General features: G+C 41.2%; 1 protein-coding gene across 1 annotated transcript in view; it reads right to left on the reverse strand.

Annotated features, from left to right (window-relative positions):
• Positions 1–1,492: 1,492 nt before the first annotated feature.
• The window catches only part of RP1 (RP1 axonemal microtubule associated), a 354,720-nt gene continuing 335,197 nt past the window's right edge, over positions 1,493–21,015 (reverse strand). Inside the window, exons 54-60 of the mRNA XM_059724092.1 lie at positions 19,624–19,778; positions 19,431–19,506; positions 17,775–17,853; positions 17,277–17,562; positions 15,587–15,665; positions 7,564–7,653; positions 1,493–2,773 (exon numbers count right to left, since the gene is read on the reverse strand). Of these exons, the coding sequence (XP_059580075.1) occupies positions 2,736–2,773; positions 7,564–7,653; positions 15,587–15,665; positions 17,277–17,562; positions 17,775–17,853; positions 19,431–19,506; positions 19,624–19,778 (803 nt within the window). The 3' untranslated portion in view covers positions 1,493–2,735. The remainder of the gene's footprint in view (positions 2,774–7,563; positions 7,654–15,586; positions 15,666–17,276; positions 17,563–17,774; positions 17,854–19,430; positions 19,507–19,623; positions 19,779–21,015) is intronic.

Raw genomic sequence — 21,015 nt, forward strand, 5'->3', positions numbered from 1 at the left:
GCATAGAGAGCACCCCTCTGTTTTTACCCCTGGCTTCTTTCCTCCACAGCACTTATCTTCCAGGACCTGAGAGCCTCCTTGACACTACTGTCAAGCTCCCAGCCTCTATCCATATGGTCCAAGATAGAAGCTGCTGTCATAGGAACATAGCTGCTTCAATCCCAACCCCCACCTCTCCAACTTCTGTTCTACTGCCCCCTCTTAATCACTGCCCAGGGCTTGTCGTCCCCCCAACCCATCCCTAGTTATACTACTGATCCTGAGAGAAGCAGAATTTAAGATACTTTTATCTCTTTTAAATTTCCTATCGACTATCTTACATGGCTCCCTGGGCAGTGTGTTGGCCTTTGTAGAGCACATTCTTGGGTGCTTGTATGTCCCAGTGTATTGTGTAGAGGATCCTGGGCTTTTAACCCGGGGGCCCAGGATTCCATTAAGTGGCCAACTGCCTAGATTAGGCACTGTAATATTCAGCTTTGTGATGCCTAAGTCCTTTTCTGAATCTAAGTATTAGGAGCCTACATCCTACTTTCAATAAGAACTTATTTTCTAAGAACCAGTCTTTTTTTAATGAACCTGAAACAATTAAGTCACTTAGGCACTTTTGAATATACTACCCCAGAGCACTATAAAACTTGACTTGGCATACTAAATTCTAACTCTATTCTAACCTATCACTTTCATGTATGACATTGAAAGTGATTTCTTTTAATACTCAATACACCATGGGACAGATCTACTTCTAGGCACAGTGGCACAACTACAAATTGGGAGGGGTTTGGAGTCAATCAGCTCTGTCCACTGTGTGGGTGAAGCCAGTGCAGGGTTTGGAATAGTCGTGTGTTAAACTATGCGAGCTCAGCACATTTTCCAAGCAGCATCTGCTACTTAGACTTCTGTGTTATTTAAAGGTGCCCTCTCAAGGTGGAATCCCCCAAGGAAATATAGTGAATGTATCTACCATAGCCTTGAAGTGAATCCCTTGCAGTGTTGCTATCCCTGAGAACATAGAAAGGAGTAGTTTGCGTTCCCCTGCACCCAGAGGACTGAACCCAATACCTTGTTTGTACACAATACAGGTAAAGGAACTCATTTTCTAATAAAGAAGCCAGCTGCTGAAATAAGGTATTCACAGTTACTAATGAAAAACAGATTAGGAAGGCATCATTTACACTTGATAAATCAGAAACGGCATCAAAGAGAGTTAGTATTACAAACTATTAATGAAAGACATAATAATGAAACAAATCACATAATAGATCACAACAAAGTGATTCAGTGTAATGAATACTGATACTAAGTAACTGAACTGTGCACTCTGGGGATACAATTTTAAATTAATTCCAATGTGTATAGTAGCAATGTAAGCACAAAGAGCACTTTTAGGAAAGATAAATTGACCCTGTTCTTTTGCTCAGTCAGATCACATCATATACTAGGTCTTCTGTTTGATGACCTTTAGGTAGATAAAAACAGAACTCAAATGCCAGGACCCATTACATTTCTTTATTAGATCTTGTATCAAATTAGCCATTGAGGACTCATTTTCTATTAAACTATCAGCCAACATTCTTTATTTGAAAGAATAATGAGAGATTATGAATATAAGATATAATTTCTTTAAAATGATAACATGCAAATAATTCCTCAGAATACATTACAAATGAATTTAATTCATATAGTTATAAACATTTAATGTGATTTCTTACTGCATACAATTTGATGGCTCTCTGAAGGGAAACTATGGGGAGAAGAAAAAAGAAGAGAGGCCTAAGCACTAAAGTTAAGATCTGAAAACAGAGTTTGAGATTAGGAGTGTTTAAAACAAGGATTGGGGCCAGTTGTCAAAGGGGACAGGTGCATTTGTATAATTCACATCTAAAACTTGGTGTATATTCAGATTGCCTTTACCACCAATCTTCAGGAGTTCTTCAGTTCTTGATTTTATTTCAGGCCCATCTCTACTAGAAAAAACAACACTGGTGATGCCAACAGAAATAACTGTCTTCTTAAAAGCATTAATGGCTTTTAAGAAAGAGATCCACAAAAGTCACATACTGCACAGGGAGCTGCCCAAGATAAACATTGCAATGTGATGATTATCACTAATGAAGTGGCTAGAAATTCTTTGTTTCAGGATTCTCACTCATTACGTAGCCTAAGAATCTAAAGATTCTTGGTTCCAGTCTTGGCTGGGATATATTTATGCATCAAATTTCAGTGGGTATAGTTATTTAACTATATGAATGTGGAGAAATGGAATATAATGCATGGTTATGTTGGAGAGGGCTGTGATTTAAGAAGTGATCTTAAGAAAATATAAAATTTAATAAATATTGACATTATTATAGATTTTACCCAAGTGTTGAATATGACTAACATACACATGTAAAAATAACAAAAAAGATGTTTTGCTTAATATGTTACTACATATAGCTTATATGAGAAATGCTCATATGTAACTCAGAAAGCCTTAATATAGCTCGGAATTTCTGCTTTATTTACAGTTCAATTGTGCAAAGCTATTAAGCACTCCTTGTAGGGTTGCAGTGTGGTGTTCACATTAGACATGTTTAATTGACTCTGAGGTTTTAATGTATTGTTTTGACATTCTTTCATAATAATTACAGTACCTTCATAATTATAAAAATACAAATAAATCAAATCAGCATTAATTTGAAGACGTGGCATATTTGATCTGAGTCCTAAAAAATATAACTAGGAATAAAGCCGTACTACAGTGCGTCCATTGTTTTCATCCTCAGCAAGCCACCTTGAGGGAAAAACATAAAACCCCATAATCAATACAATATATCTGAAATCCAAACCCCACCCCCCCAAACAAACAAACAAAAAAACCAGACAGGGATATAGGCCTGCTTTTGCTCCTACTGATTTCATTGAGAATTTTGGCACTGACTTAAAGAGAAGCAGTAGTGAGCCAAAAGGAAAACATGACATCTGCATAAATCACAGAGATTATTTCATTTTGTGGCCCAAATCCTAGAAATCTAAGACAAAACAAGTACCTCTTTGTTAAAATATATTATGTTCCAAGAATCAAAATGAACTAAAAGATGCCTCTTTACTGGCCCAGAGAACCCTGAGAATTACATAGTGGCCCAATCCTGTTCCTGTACAAGCCCCTGTATGTTTTGCCACTGATTTCAATGGCAGCAGGATTCAATTCATACTTGCTGATGGAAGACCAATAGTAACATTACTATACAGGCAGAGATTTTAATCATCAAAGACCTTTAAGAATACAATTAAGAGTCTTGCAGCCCTTTTGTGAAGCAGGTTTGATAAACTAGATATTCTTGTGTTTTCTGGCCCATTTCTGTTGTTCTGGCATGACCATGATGCTGAAAAACCTCTAAGTGTGAAGGATTCCCCAGTTAATGAAGAGCTAAATTAACTGGCTCTGAGGCAAGCACTTCTGTAGCTGTGTCAAGGAGAAGGAGAGGATATGGCTGCAATACTATGGAGTCATACCTAATCTTGACTGGCATAAAGGTTTTTGGGAGTTGCAGTCAAGGAGAGGAGTGGGACCTAAGCCATAGCCTTTTAAAATAGCTGAACAGGCTGAAAAGGAATAGCTGCTTCCACTTATGATTTGAATTTGTGAACCCTCTTCTGCATTTAAGTGCCTATGCCATTTTCAAAACAGGCATCTGATCCATAACACTCAACAGTACAACGGTTAAGCCAGTCACCTGGAAGATATGAAAAATGGTTTTCAAATCCCACTGACCCCAATTTGGAACAAGGATATTTAGTACATCCCAAAAATATACCCTTATGTAATGAGGCCTTCACCCCATTGCTGAAGGAGAGAGGGAGCCAGAGAACTGAAGAGAGTGACTAAAAGGGGCAGAAGGCCCTTTAATGAAATGGCCGCCTGCCCCAGATGTGGCCAGTACAGTGCAGCTAGTGACTGACAGGCCTGGGGAGGAAGTATTGGGTCAGTTGATCCAAAAACGGGGGTTAGAGGGCTGAGGCCTCAGGGGATGGAGGATTTGACTTAGGGGGGAGGACTAAGCCTATGGAATGGACCTGCAAGGAAGCCCCTGCATCACTGGGAAGCAGAGCCAAGTATTTTGGTCATATGCTTTGTTTGTTATCACAATGTGATACTGACCCAGAGTCAAGGGAAACCTTTTATTTGGGCACAGATACTTATATTTTTGTTGTGTTGAAGTTTGAACTGGAGGACTAGGTTGTGGATCTACATCCACAGAAGAATGCCACTAGAAGGGTGCCTAGTACATTGGATCCTAAATCCTTCAAAAGGTAGGTGGGCATCATAAGTGGGCTAAAGCTGAGAGGGTCAAAGTCCAGCTGTGAACCCTGAGAGGCTGGAATCTGAAGGCAGTGCCTGGGGGAGCACTGCTATCAACTGAAGACTGCATTGTGCATCAAAGATACAAGGGACAAGGGGTCAAGAGCCTGTGAGAGCAAGGCTGGAGTTGACTGGGGAGTTAGGGTCTTGAGACAGTGGACCTTGGGTTGAGAGGCCCAGCTAGAGCAAAATGAGCTAAGGCCAGGGGGCTGAAGCCCAGACAAGGATCTAACACCTGAAGAGAGTCCCTCTGACCTCTAGGGGCAGTCTCTAAGTACAATTATAACATCCAGACGTGGCAGGAAAGATGGCAGGATGCACCCCTGAAAGCTCAGAGCAGGTAAGGGAAGGAGAAAATCCAGGCAGCCACTAGGGGGTTAGGAAGATGTGGCCCCTCCCCCTTAGGGCTTGGACTTGCTACACCTTATCCCAAAGCTAATTGTTATTCTGGAATGAGGTTCTCTGACTCATGTGTTAGAGCTTTTGTACTTTGTATATATATGTACATATTCATTGGAGTGGGACTTGAACCTGATTCACCTACTTGCCAAGTGAATGCCTTAACTATATCTGCCTGTAGAGTATCTCTCTCTCTCTCTCTACTCCCACTAATGAATAGTCAATTATATATGTAAAGGTTATAGCTCCAAAAAAGGAGTCTGAGAAAGGATCTAGGATTTAAGCAGTTTTGTGAATGCCCATTGACAAAAGCTCAGGTATCTAGGAGGCGATAAGAAATTTAAGTGCCTTACGTCTTAGTGCATGGGACCATTAAACAGGGGTTTTGAGATATCACAGGGTGTGTCTAGATGGATAGTTATGCGTGCCTAAACTGAATGCATTTTTTTAAGGTGCATTCAGGCAGTTTAGGCGCGTGTCTACACATAGACGTGCTAAAGCACATTAAGGTGCATTAAATTCTGGTCCGTATAGCTAAGTCACATTAGCTCACATATTGCTATGCTAATGTGCATTAATGCAGAGTGTGTCCATTGATGCACACTGCTAATGTGATCTACATGTGGCCTAACGTGACTTAGCTAATCGTGCCTAAATTTGGTATTTGCTTTAAGCAAGTATCAAATTTAGATGGGATTAGCCTAAAATTGCATTTTTTTAAGGTACATTAAAGACCTGCACATGTGGACACGTGCCCTTAATGCTCCTTAAAATGGTGATTTTATGGTAATCCTGCTTATAAGGGCCATGTGTAGACAAGCCCACAGTGTGGTAAATGTGGAATTAATATGGCTAAAGTGGTAGTTCCATTCCTAAATCTCTTTGAACATAAGCATACAGGTTTGGGCAATGCCCAAAAGTATTGTCAAGAAGTATACTTTGCCTACCTGCTCCTGCTTAGCACCTGACAAACCTGGAAATGTGGCAGTGAAGGCACCCAGATGGCACCCCATGTCAGAGTTCTCCGATTTTCTGTGCAATAACAATAGTGATGGGAGGGGCGGGGCGGCGGAGAGGGGGGAGAGAGGCTCAAAGTAGTTTTGATGTCTCAGTCCTGGATTGGCAGAGCAAAAGTGGGTAGGTGAACTCTACCTCTCAACAGTGTACCTCTCACTGTGAAACACTGTGGAGACAATGTAGATATGCCCTTTGCTGATACAGACCCTAGGGCTTGAGTTTCAGAATCTCTGAAAACTTGAATCTCTACTTAAATTAATAGCATTTACAGGTGCTCAGCAGTTCTGAAAATTGCATTCGGAGGGTCTAAAATGGAGAATGCAAAAGACCTAATATTATTACAGTTTTAAAAAAGTGATTTTTGGGATTTCTCAAACTCAGAAAAATATTTAGAGTCGGGAGTAGTACTGGCTTTTCTTGGTTCAGTCCTGTTTTTTAAGATAAATGGAGTGCATCCCTCTTAACAGAATCAGAATTACTTATATAATTTCTATACTTTTGTGTTGTTTAGATGCAGTCACACCTTAAAATGTTTTATTGTTTACTTTGTAGTGCTTTAGGATGCCAAGAATTCATCATACTGTGGGGAATATCACACCACATGTGTAAGAGTTTACTGTTTCAACTAGACACTGGTTAGGGTGCTTGTACACTAGAAATCTTCTCATCCAAGTCCTTGTTTACCAAGTAAACATCCAAATTTAGGTTATGATCCCTCTGTATACAACTTCCATAAGGTCTCTATTTATCTGTACTCCTGTTTATCTGAATAAATGCAATTCCCCTGTACCAAACAGATAAACAGGCATTAAAAGTAGGGTTACCATATGTCTGAGTTTTCCCAAACATGTCCTCTTTTTTAATCCTCCGATCTCCATCCAGGCATTTTTTTAAAATCTGATCAGATGTCTGGGATTTTGCTCAGCTTAGGTGTGTGTGTGTGTGTGTGTGTGTGTGTGTGTGTGTGTGTGTGTGTGTGTGTGTGTGGGGTGAGGGGGGCAGTTTGCCTTGAAGATGCTATGAGAAGCTGCCCAGGTACCCAGGCTGCAGCTGGGAACTACATCACTGGGGGGGTGGGGGGGCAGAGGAGATGGCCGCAGGGTCCTAGCACCTACCAAGTTCAGTTTAGCTTCTTTGCCACACCAGACAAGGCACCCAGGGTCCTAGCACCTGCCTTTTTCTCTCCCTTTTGCAGCAGCATCTGGTTACTCTGAGGTGTGGGACTGCAACTTGTGGAGGGGACTGGGTTGTAGACTGCAGCCCACTTTGGGAAAAAGGTTGCAGGGGCTGGGGCAGCCAAGAGATGGAGGGAGCAGGGAGCTGTGGCTTTGAAGTGAGAGGTGGGGGGACTATGGGTCTGGAATGTGGGTCAAGGAGATGTGGGTCAGGAGTGAGGGGAACCAGCAGGGATGGGGAGGGGCAGGGGCTGTGGTTAGGCATGAGGGGCAACAGCATGGCCCAGGGGAGCAGGGTACTGTGGGTTGGGAGTGAGGGGCACTGGCAGGGCAAAGGGTCCCTGGGTTGGGAGTGAGGGGCAGCAGCAGGGCTGGAGGGGCTTTGGTTTGGGAGTGAGGGGCAACAGAATGTGCAGGGTCCGGGCAACAACATATCACTGCCCCTTACAGTCATATACCACTCCCCCTCCCCCCTGAATGCACGCACACAGCAAGTGTCCTCTTTCTTAGAACTGAAAGTATGGTAACCCTATTAAAACAGAGCATTTCTAAAAGCAATTGTGAGAATATAAAGAACAATTTGCAATACTTTTTATAAAGGAAAATGGCTGTCTAAATTTCAAATATTACCAAAGAATATAGACCTGTTGCAGTTGAAACAAAACATTTCATTTGTAGATACTTCTGTTATTTCTAATTTATCCAGAAACCAGCCACTTCCTGTAGAATGAAAACATGAGCAAACATTTAATACACCTTAATTGCACATAAACTATAGAAAAAGCTGTTAATTTCATTTTCTAATCATTATGAGGCTCATATTTATCTTCATTGCATCCAGTATAACTAATAAAACTGAAACATGATACCAAGATATTACCAACTTTTTCTGTTTTAATGAAGTCTTTGATATTTTTGCCTAGATTTTAACTATATCTAAAATCAGTTTTCTGCACTGAAAATGATAGCTAGTAGACTGAATGCAGCAGAGGGCATAGCAGTGACACAAATTCTTGAAATTTGATTTTGCTGTTTTTCTCCAGTGTGAAATATTATCTTTGAATGCAGTATAGGTCTAATGAATTTTGATGATCAGTGGGAGCATCTACACATGTGCCTGACTGCACAGTTGTTACTGTGCAGTCATTTAGTAATTGCTAAAATATTACTTGCTAAAGTACTACCATATCTCACAGTGTACAGGTTGATGCAGTGTATAAGTTGACTCCATTTTTCTGATCTAAAAAGTTAGGAGTTTCATAGATTTAGTGTATTAAGTTGACCTAACTTTTTGGATTAGAAATACGGGGTCAACTTATACTGGTCCCTGTGTACCCTCACTATGGGCTGGGCACCTGGGGTGAACACACGAGCAGTGTCACTCACAGGGGAAGGGGCTGGGCTAGGCACTTGGCTGGCATGGCCCCGTCCCCTGAAAGTGGAACTGCCTGGGCCACGCCAGCTGAGCACTGAGCCCAGAGCACACACAGGGGATGGGGCTGTGCCAGCCAAGTGCTGAGCCTGGTGCTCCTCACAGGGGACAGGGCTGGACTCAGCATTCAGATGATGTGGCCCAGGCAGCACCACTCTAAGGGGATGGGGCTGGGCTCAGCATCCAGCCAAGCAGCATCTCCATGGTGATGTCAAGGTCCATAGGCTATACTCAGACTGCACCCAGGCCCCATGGCCTCCAGCAACAGGGGTGCAGTTAGTAGGTGAAGGCTGGGTCAGGTTGGGGCTGGGCTGGGGTGGCATTTGGGTGGGGGTGGGGCCAAAAGTATTAATACGGTGTATAAGTTGAGGTGGAAATTTAAAGGTAAATATTTTGGCTCCAAACCTTGATTTATACAGCCTGAAATACAGTACTTGCTAAAGTGCACAAAGTGCCATAGTGACAAGCTACAGTGACATAGCTTGTTGCTATGGCAACGTAGCATCGGCAGGCATAAGCCATGATGCCACTGCTACTGCGCAGTAGGTTCAGGATCGACCCATAAGGTGTCAGGACTGCTCAGTACCAGTGGTTACTGCACAGTCATTTTAGTACTTGCTAAAGCAATATATTTCATGATTACCTGTTCCTCTCACAGGCCTCAGGTGAAATTCCATCGACTTCAATGGAACTGAAGCACATGCTTAAAAAATGTGTGAGATCGCTGACCTGAACAGGAATGATTTTCTGATTCTGGACCATAACTGCAGGGAAATAATATATAATCAAATTCAACCATTAATTTAGACAAATCTAAACCAATTAATTAAAAGAGTGCCTGTGTGTGTCGGGGAGGATGGGGAAGGAGGGTAGGGGAAGAGAAGAGGTGCTAAAAAGCCTCATTTTCCTTTTTGCCCTCTTAAACTCAAAACTCTTAGTAAAACAATGTTCTCACTTAAAAAAAAAAAAAAAGATTGAATTTACAACAGTTTTGGCATATAATGGGTGCATCTACAGGAGATGCTACCTTGTACAAACCATTGCTACTGCACAGTAGGGTCAGAAATGACCCATGCGGTGCCAGGACTGCGCAGTACTGACAGTTACTGCTCAGTCATTTATGACTTGATAAATGACTGCACAGTAACCACCAGTACTGCACACTCCTGGCACTGGACAGGTCATTTCCATCCTACTGCACTGTAGCAAAGAGCTACTGTGCAGTAGCTTGTTGCTACTCTGCAGTAACGGTGGTGTCACAGTTTGTGCCCAGTGTCACTACGTCAGCATAGCAATGAGCTACATTGCCATAACTAGTCATTATAGTAACATGGTGTCTCATGTCTTTGGGCCACTGTATGCCAAAACTATTAAAAATAAGATGGACTTTACAAGTGAAAATATTGTTTTACTAAGAGTTTTGAGTTTAAGGGGGAAAAAAGGGAAAACAAGACTTTTAGCACCTCTTCTCTCCCACTCTACCTTCCCTCCACACAGGCACTCATTTAATTAATTGGTTTAGATTTGTCTAAGCTATTTGGTGAATTTGATTATTTATTATTTCCCTGTAGCTATGGTCCTGACTCAGAAAATCATTCCTGTTCAGGTCAGTGATCTCATACTTTCTTTAAGCATGTGCTTCAGTTCCATTGAGGTCAATGGAATTTCAGCTGAGACCTATGAGAGGAACAGGTAATTATGGAATGCATTGTTTTCTGAAGTGCAGAATTCTGCACAATAGATTTTGAAAGCATATCCTTCTAACTTTCATTTTGGGAAATAAATCTCTGTCTTTTGGGATTGTTTTGCTAAATACTGAGGTATCTGTCTTCTTGTACTACAGTTAATTTATGCCACAGCATGCTTTGTTTCATTTACCCTTACAATAGAAACACGGTTTTTATTGTAGTCAATAAAAACACTACATTCTTGGCTGCTGCTTTTAGGTGTTGCATTTGACTCAGGAAGGATTTAATGTGTGCATGTGAAAACTAACTAGGGACAATGCTGATATTGGCTGACATTATATGTGCATTATTTGTGTGTGTCAGGAATAAACTAAAATGTAATGGTTTCATTATATTTTCAGAAAAACGCACAGTGTATAAAATATGATTAAAAACCCTTACAATATTTTGCACAATCTCACTGACAAATGTGAAGACTTCAAATACAGGCATGTCGCATCTTACACAGGGGTTAGGTTATGAGGTCAGAGCGTAAGGTGAAAATCGCGTATAGTCAAATCGCCAGCGATTTGACTAGCGGTGACTGCCTCTGCCTCCAAAAACTCCCGCCACCACCGTGGAGCCGTGCTTGGAGCTGTAAGGCCGGCAGCAGTGCGGGGTGGTGGGGGGGATGGTTGCATGCCGCTGGGCCACCACCACGCTGCCAAAACCTCCCACTGCTGCAGCATACTGAAGCAAACTGAAGCCCCCCCCCCCCACATAAAGTTGAATTCACACAAGTTAAATGCGTTTATAACGTGGCTGTACTGTATTGTTAAGATTTCTCATCAACTATGGCAAGGATTTCCTAGGGTGTTATATTTCATATGACCAACTGGTACAGTTAGGACAGAGTTAGGCAAGTTTTTGAATGCAAGACATCCTTCATCAGGTCTGGGCAGTGACAGCCAACACAATACAAACAACTATTGCAAGTTTTTAGTTTGTACTAAAGATATAACAGCCACGTGTGGGGAATATCCACCCTTTGAAACATCAGGAATCTCCATCTTCAGCACTCTAACCAGTTCTTCCTGATTATGGTAACTCCCCCATGACACCTCCTCGTGGTTAGATGAATATTATTTTGTCTTTTTTATTAAAGCACCAGAGAGGTGAGTTTTAACTAAGCTATCTGACTAAAATATCTCAATACAATCAGAAGACTTAACCACAAACTGCAGGTTGTCCTCAGATTCCAGTTTTGTATTCTATGTTTATATTTTTCTTTTTTAAGCAATACAAACTCAAGATATTATATTCCCCAATACATTGTTTCCTTTACTTCACTGACTTCTTGTTGAATCACACTGTAACAGGAAAGTCTGTCCCTTTAAAGAGGAATAGACAGCCCTGTTAAGAAAGCCCAGCCAGTACCGTAGCAAGTGAGTAGCTAGACACCCCCCCCCCCCCCGGGCACCAACAGGTGCTGCCCAGTTGGGGCGGGGCATGGGACAGAGCTGTGAGTGGCTCATTTGGTGGGGAGGGTGCGGAGAAGGGGGGTGGATCCCGCCACTGCATGCACTCCTGGGCAAGTATGGGTGGCTGTGTGCTCACCTGGATCTGTGGGCACATGGTGAAGGCGGGCTGCCACTGTGGGCTTGCTCTGGGTACCAAACCTCCTTGCTACGGTACTGAGCCCAGCAGTGGAACATGTGGTAAGTGGAGAATGTCCCACTGGGAGTTTTAAAATCTCCCAAAAGAGTAAGCAAGAGGAGGAGGAAGCAAACTGTAAAAGGAACAGCTTGATGCAAGGAGGGGCCAGGTTGCTATGCAAAGCAAAAACAGCTCCCCTCCTAGTGTCCAGGGCAGAGCAGAGATTTTGTTTTGTTTGCTTAAGACTGAACTTTCCTTTATGGGGCTGTCTGAGGAGCTCTTCAGGGAATGAATTCCCTTGCAAAGCCAGCAGGCTAAGCCAGCTTACACAGATACTAATGTTGCATAGTTATGTATGCCTTGGTGTTCTCCCTCTGGTGTGATTTGTCTTCAACTTAAGCTTCTAAACAAACACATGCTAACATTCACTCTTTGTCTTTCTAGATAATACTTCAAAGCTTGAAAATGTTTAGATCTAGTCTTTACTTTTAGGGCTCAAGCCTAAGCATGGAAACAAGTTGGATGAATTTAATAGCATTTTGGGTTGAATAATGAATTCAAGATCAAGTTCTCCTAGCTATGTACTAATAATAAATGTAAAGATAAACTTTCAGGGAGTAAGACAATTTTATTTAATAAATCCTGGGCTTGATCCTTTGCTGCTGTAAGTTAATGTAGCTCCATTGACCTCAATGGATTTATCAGCTAATTTCTTCTTAGTTGAAATCCCTTCCCAAATTTCAAACAGATGCTTAAAATTACTGTTCCTTTTACACAGGCAAGGTTCTTTGGGTAGATGTGATATCTTTTATTAGCCCAACTAAGTAATTGGGGAGAAGTTTTTTGCAAACTTTTGGGCACAAACGCTTGCAATTTTAGTGAAAATCAAGAGAGGGAGACGGGTGCCAGGGGGTGACAGGATATGCATCACACACACACATTTGCTGGGGCACAGAGTGTGTGTGACGTAGTATTTCTAGACTTTAAGAAGGCCTTTGACATGGTCTCTCACCCCATTCTCATTAATAAATTAAGCGATTGTGGCATTGATGCCTACACAGTTGGACGGGTAAAAAACTGGCTGATGGGGTGCACCCAGAGAGTAGTGGTGGACAGGTCGTATTCAACCTGGTGAAATGTGAGCAGTGGGGTCCCTCAGGGCTTAGCCCTCAGGCCCACACAGTTTAACATCTTCATCAGCAACCTGGGTGAGGGGATTGAAAGCACGCCGTCCAAATTTGCTGATGACACTAAGATGTGGGGCGAGGTGGGCACACTTGAAGGGAGAGAGAGGCTGCAACTAGATTTAGACAGACTACAAAAGTGGACAGATTAGAATAGGATGGGGTTCAATGTAGACAAATGCAGGGTGCTGCACCTTGGGAGAAGGAATCCACAGCATACATGCAGGCTGGGGAGTTCCCCTCTTGAAAGGACAGAGGCGGAAACGGATCTTGGAGTCATTATTGACTCCAAGATAAACATGAGCCACCAATGCCAGACTGCAGCCAGCAAGGCCAGCCATACCTTGTCATGCATCCAAAGATGCATCTTAAGCCAGTTCAGAGAGGTGATGCTCCCCCTCTTTGCGACACTGGTCAGGCCACAGTTGGAGTACTGCGTCCAGTACTGGGCGCTGCACTTCAAAAGGGATGTGGCCAGCCTGGAGAGGGTTCAGAGGAGGGCCACCTGTTTGGTGAGAGGGCAACAGGACAGGCCCTATGAGGAGAGACGGAGGGACCTGAACCTGTTCAGCCTCAGCAAGAGGAGGCTGAGGGGGGACCTGGTGGCTGCCTACAAACTCATCAGGGGAGATCATCAGCAAATAGGAAGCACCCTTTTCTCCCCAGCACCACCTGGGGTGATGAGGAACAATGGTAATAATCTGATGGAGAATAGGTTTAGGTTAGAGATCAGGAGGCAATATTTTACAGTTAGGGTGGCCAGAATCTGGAACCAACTTCCTAGGGAAGTGGTCCTTGCCCCAACCTTGGGGAAATTCAAAAAGAGGTTAGATGATCACTTGTCTTGGGTCTTGTGAACCCAGCATTCATTCCTGCCTGTGGCAGGGGGTCAGGCTAGATGATCTATTCAGGTCCCTCCTGACCCTAGCTACTATGAAACGCCCTTCTTCAGGCATTGGGAGACTCTCCTGCTGGTATGAGTTCTCCAAGGTAGAGAAGAAGCTAAAGTAAACAAAAAATCTGTGAAAATGCAAATGAGTGGATGTTTGGAAGACAAAAGGTAGAGATGGGGGAGTGGGGAGGGAGGGAGGAAAAAGCGTGAAGGAATGCCAACGGTCAGCTAAAGTTAGGTTACCTGGTGTGTTAGATATCACACCGTTTTTAATTTGTCATAAACCCAATGTCTATATTAAGTCCATTATATGCCGAACTTTTTGTGGCTCACCTGGAAGAAGAATTCCTCAAGAACTGCACCATCAAACCCATGCTATACCTGAGATATATAGATGACCTCTCATCATTTGGACCAAAAACCTGCAGTCTGATTGATTTCTGTCACAAATTCAACAACCATCATCCCTCTGTCAGGCTGTCTCTTGAATACTCCAACACCAACATTTCATTTTTAGACACCATGATCAATAATCAAAACAGTAAAATATAAATCACCATATACAAGATACCCATAGACCAACATATACATCTACAAAGAACCAGCAATCACCCTAAACACACCAAAAAAAAGCTGTAATTCACAGCCAAGTTCTCCAATACCACCAAATTTGCACCACCCACGATTGTCACTTCACAAATCTCAATAGGGCTTTCACTCAAGAAGGGCACTCCTCCAGAAAGATAGATTACACTTTTGAAAGAGCCACCTGGATACCATGCAAAGAACTGCTGCAGCAGAAAAAGAAAATCCCTACAAATCGCACACCATTAGTTATGACATAACATACTTTTCTGGAAAACCTATACAGAAAATCCTCAAACAATTGCAACCCATAGTAGAAGACGACCCAATTCTTAAAGAGATCTTTCCAGAATCACCCAGCCTAGTCTTTAAACAAACACTGAACCTTGCTAACCTCATGACCAGAAGCAAACTTACTATGACCCAAACCAACTAAATGGATGCCAGGACAGGAAATGTAAAACCTGCCAACACATCTCCACCAGTCCTACAATAACTACATCCCACAACAGAACCATCACCATTCCTGTATCTTACACCTGCATCTCTAGAAATGTAATATATCTCATTAGTGCACCAAATGCCCTGATGGAAAATATGTAGGAGAAACCAAACAACAACTGTGTACCAGAATGAACGCACACCAAAAATCCATCAAAGACAAAAATACCCAGTTACCTGTGGGTGCCCACTTCTCACAAGACAATCATTCAAGCTCCAATCTCTCAGTTCTAATCTTCAAAGGGAATTTACAAAACATCTTTCATAGATGAGCCTATGAACTTCACTTCATAAAACTACTGGATAAAAAAAATCATGGACTTAATATGGACATTGGATTTATGATACATTACAACCTGCCCAACACTGATACACCAGGTAACCTGCCTTTAGCTGACTACTGGCATTCCTTCACACTTTTCCCTCCCTTCCCTCCTCCCTTCCCTTTGTCTTCCAAACTTCCACTCATTTGCATCTTCACAGACTTCTTGTTTACTTTAGCTTCTTTTCTATCTTGGAGAACTCATAACAGCAGCAGAGTCTTCCAACTCTTGAAGAAGGCTGTTTGTTCCCAAAAGCTTGCAAAGAACCTTTTCACAACTATTTAGTTGGTTTAATAAAAGGTAGCTCATCTACCCAAAGAACCTTGCTTGAGTTTGGCCTTAGACCAATACGGCTGCAAACAACAACCTATACCTTTTACAAACGTACTGAAAATATATCTAGGGATACATACCAACTCCTTTCCCATCATGACCAATTTCAATTGAATGAAGGCTTCCTAAACTTTTTGTCTTTATTCTGAAGGTATCAACCTTTAAATTTAAAAAAAGAAGCAACAATTAGAAAATAGTAAGTCTCAAATGTACTAGGTTTGCCTAGCTCTGTTCTTTGATTCATTCAAAGGTAACTGAATGAAAGAAAATAAAGGTAACTGGTAGAAGGAATGCATTATTATTACTAATGAAAGTCTTCCTTTAAACACCCATTATTTATTTCTTAAGTTAGTCAAATGATTCTTACCTTTTTTATTGGTTTCTATAGACAGGAGAGATGTTTCTCCTTGATGCATTAGAATTTGGCAACAAGATAAAGAAATGGTACTTTCTATTACCTTTGATTTATAATACAAAATGTGCCTCTGAGAACATAAACATAAGAGATTTTAATTCTATTCACTGTCATGCCCCTCAAGTACTCCACATTTGGCTCAGAATATATACTTGTTCATAAATTATAGGAAAAGAAAACAGATTTTTATTTCATTAGAACAGTACTCAAGAAATTAAAGGGCACCTCATTGGCACCTATCCATAACTGACATTGTTGAATTGCTCATAGTTTTTCCATCTAACTGCTTCCAATGGACCATAACACTTGCTCAATAGTATCACATCTTCATTAGTAAACAGTATACCCTGTTCTTTCCTCCTTGTGCTTGCATCAGTAGCTTTCCCCCACCACCATGAACTTCCTATATGTGAAAGATATCACAGTTAGTGAAGATCCTCCAAATGATACTGACAGGCAGCTTAGCTGAAGACACGGCAAATTCAAGAAAGGAGAGGTTTGTGATCAATGAAAGTTCAACTGTATATTATGGAACAATACGGGGAATTTAGTGTATTTATTGCCTGTTACACAGGAAACTCAAGAGCCAAAATGATCATTTTGATACCACAAAGTGATTCAAAGTAACCTGTGGTGGATAATGTTTCTATGGTTATATGGTTGTGTGGTATTTGCTGGATTAATTTTTTTCTTCTTTTTATAAATTAAAGTTAAGTGTCCTGTTACTTGGGCAAAGCCTTCACTTGATAAGATTTTTATCTTATCATATTGGAATCAAGGAACTGGATGTGGTTTTGAGTAAGATGGACATCAAACACTGAGTGCAATACATGGGGTTATGTTTTTCTGGTTACATGGCCAATCGCTATTTGTGCCTCTCAGGACTCTTTAGAGTATCTGTTCTCATGAACTGGAATGCTACAATTTACTGGGTTGGGATATTTCTACCCCATATGAAAATGCAAGCAGAAAGTTTGCACAGCAGTAAGAGACATTCATAAATGCAGATGATGTTGACCCCTATCATCTGCATTTAGGAACATAGGGCTGGGTAGGAAAGTGGATGTATTCAGAGGCAATGGCAAGGGCCCCAAGAAGCCAAAAGGCCACAGGGTTAATTAGAATACCTTAGAAGAATAAGGTTCCCTAATTCTTTTAGGATAGAAGACCTGAAACAGCTTATTATTATAGTGAGTCAATTAGAATATACATTTGTCAATGTCCTACGGCTTTAATGAACCATTAAGAGGGTTAGAGCCATGCCTTGGAAAACAGAATAGGTGTCTGCAACTACTTAAAGGTCCTTCCTACACCTAACCTGTTAGTATCACACATCAGATGACTGCAGCACTTACCTTCCCTCTTTCAAAAGGATCTCTGTGTTCCAGTGATTCTATGAGCTGAAATATTTCAGATGTGTCTTCATTCCCAAATAAAATAATATGCACATTAGCATCAGTTCCTGCTCCCCTTTTGTCACCTGTATAAACTTTAATTATATATTCTGCCACATTTCCTGTAGGACTTTTTTCCTCATGTAAAGTGTGATTTATTTCATTTTTTAGTTTAACTCCATCCTTGATAACAAAAGATACTGGGATTTCTCTTATTTCAGGCTCACTGGCATCCACAAAAAACATTCTGGAAAGCAAAATGACATGCAGCTCCATAAACCATTTATATATGTTAGAAAAACACATATTTCCATCAAAGTGCTAAATGGAGAAACTAGTATGGATACTTTTGTTAAATACCCATTAATTAACATACTTTGTTACAAAAGTAATGTTGTTACATTGCCTAATACTTTTAATTATCATAGGATAATGATTAGCATAAAAGATGAAACTTACTCATTCACTTCAAATATGTAGATATAGTCTGGCTTCAGAGCTTCTTTCAAATGTATTTTTTTGATGTCCAGTTTACAGCCTACAGATAAACAAAATCCAATTAAAATAATGAACTGCGTGTTCAGGATTTATGTGGTGCATGGCATACTAACACTATAATAATGTGGCTTTTTGATGAATCAGTCAATCAAAATAGTGCTCAGCTCCCCTCTTAATATATGTTTTATCAGCATTATAGATCATGATTGAAATGTTCTTTTCTTTCAGTGTCCCTGTTGTAAACCTCAAGTTCGTAGCTTAGGGCATGATTGTTACTAGGTCCTATGCAGAGAACTAAGGTTCTCTGAGTATGTATGAAAGGGAAGAGCAGGGACTGCATGTCTACCACTCTCACATGCAAGTGAGTGGTTGACAGAGGGTGTAGCTGGCTCTAATCGTCAGGCAACAATAAGAGGATCTGGCTAAAAACTTAGCTATACTCTAAAAGGGATGTTGCAATTTACTTAATTCATAGTAAGAGGACAGAAGAGGGAGGATGGATACCCTGAGGCCATGTCTACATGGTAAACTTAAAATGCCTGGCAGTACTGCCCTCAAGCCCTGAGCACCAAACTTCCTTGCCATGGCACTGGCACTGCTGAGGCATGGGAAATTTGCCAAACATGTGTTGAGTCACAGTTCCTTCCTAGGGCTCCTCCTACATTACTGCAGCTACATACTGCCCATTTCACAGGCTGGAGTCTACTGCCTTTGTTTAGCCCTTAACAAATAAAAACATTTTCCCTTTCTTTGTCCCAAATTCACGTAAACTATACCCAACTGTCTTTCCTTATATCAGTAGCTCTGCTTAGCACTTAAACTCATTAATCCAAGAGTGACTTAAAAAAATTAAGTTATAAATGTAAAGCCTCAGAGTGAAATCCAGAGCCCTGTGTTATAGGAATCTCAGAATGGAAACACAGAACAAGGAGCGTCCTAAAATTAACAAATTCATTAATGAACTCTCTTTGCTAACTAATAGCAAACGATAGGAATAAAGTCTTAACCCTCTCTAGGGTTAAGCTTTCTTACATAGGGCTACAGAAAGATGCCTTCTTCCCTTTGGGAACTATATCTTGGAAATTTCTCCTGAAGACAGGTGCCTACAAATTTTCTTTCAAAACAGAGAAGAGTTTGTACCTTTCTTTTAAGGAGATGGTGGTGGAGTTGGCAGCACCCCTCATATAACAGCCTAGTTGTCAGACAACTCATTTGGGAGTTGGAACACCTATGTGAGTTTCCTTTGCTTGAGTTGTGGGATTCATACCCACAAATCCCAGCTCCCTGTAAATGCCCTAACCATCAATTCAATTTAAAAATTAAATAAATGTATTGAGATTAACTGGTTCAATTCAAGATGCGGCCAGAGAAACAGAGAACACAAAGAGCCATGACTCTGTAGTTTAGTGGTAAGGGAAATCACCCATGTTCCACTCATTGTCTCAAAGACTGTTTATGCATCTTACATGAGATCATCACTGGAGATCACAAATCAAAGTGAACACAAGCCCTCAGGGCTTAGAGCAACCCACTGAATTCAACAGGAGTTTTGTCTGTGCAACCACTGCAGGAACAGTAACCTCTGTATATTGCTTACATCTAGCCAAAGTAATTTACCTGTTTTGCTGCGGATGGAAAGGACAACTTTGTGCAGTTCTCCCAATTCAACAGCATCCATGTGAACTGTAAAGGACTGTAAAAACATTATCCAATGCTACATTTTAAGATATATTAAACACCTTTAATACTTCAAGATAACTTTTCAGTATTATACCATTTAATATTTTAAGATAACTTCGAGATTAAATACCTCATTATCTTCTCCTTGCTTAGGAGTCTGCAACAGATGGAGAAGGGGTCTGTCCCCTGTGTCACCATTGGTTCCATGTACACACAGTGTCACCTGTACTACACTTTTCTTTTTCAAAACTTTGCTGGAAAATACTGTTACATGATATGTGACCACTGCAAGAACAAAAGGAAAGATGCCATGTCATTACTATAAAACAGGCATTTCTACAGGTATTTAACACTGTAACAATGTAAGTCTGCTGAAATGCAACAGCACAAACAGTAATTTAGGCATAAAATGAAGAAATCATATTATGTTGCCAACATGATGGGACACTTTCACCTACCTGATAGGGAAGTGAGTGCCCCTGCTCTAGCTTAACTTCTGAGTGTATAGGGCACTCACCTATGAGGTGGGAATGTAGCTTTGAACCTTCTTAGGCTGCAGAGGGAATGTGGAAGAAGAACCTGAGTCTTCTGCTTACTTGGGAGAGTCCCCTAGCCACTAGCTATATAAAAGATAGGCACACCCTCTTCCCTTGCTTTTGAATGAAAATGGTTCTGGCTGTTGAGTTTTGTGCTATACTCAGTGTGTGTGTGTGTGTGTGTGCGCACTCACATGCATGCATGTGCTTGCGCACATTAGTTGTGCTGTGAGCACATCTACCAGATCAAGCCCCTGAGAGCACTTGAGTGTAGGGATGCCTGATTTGTGAATATGCACCAGTCTTTGGTGGGAGATAACAATCCAGAGGGTAAGAAGCAGCTCAACTATAGGAAAGGGTCAGAGAGCCACAAGACAGCAACAATAGATGCAAAAGGGAAATGAGTAGATAAGAATATAAAATATATCTGATGTATGTGTACAACTTTGAGAAGTATAGGAAAAAACAAGATAACTGAATGTGATAGTCTGTGAAAAGAATTATGATCTGTTTGGTATCACAGAAACTTGGTGGGACAGCTCTTATGACTGGAACGTCAACACAGAGGCTGCACTGTATTTCAGAAGGACAGCTTTGGGAGAAAAGATGGCAGTGTTGTCTTGTATGTCAAAAATATATACACTTGATCCCTGGTTCAGGAGGAAGAAGGTAACAGATCAGAATGTATTTGGGTGAAGAGAAAAAGTGAAAGATACAACACCAGTATAATGGCAGGAATTTATTTTAGGCTACCAACTCAGGAAGAAGAGGTGGATGAGGCACTCCTCAAAGAAGTGACCAAAATTATCCAAATGTTATGACATGGTACTGATGGGAGACTTCATTTTTTGAGTAAATTCTAAACTTCTAAACTTTATTTTCCAGAAAGTTGAGGATATACCTAGGAGATCATCTAGCTTGGATTTTGTACTGGACAATAGGGAAGAACTGATGGAGGATGTGAAGGTGATAGGAAACTTGGATAA

This window comes from Alligator mississippiensis, chromosome 3, assembly GCF_030867095.1.
Source record: "Alligator mississippiensis isolate rAllMis1 chromosome 3, rAllMis1, whole genome shotgun sequence".
Classification (NCBI taxonomy): Eukaryota; Metazoa; Chordata; order Crocodylia; family Alligatoridae; genus Alligator; species Alligator mississippiensis.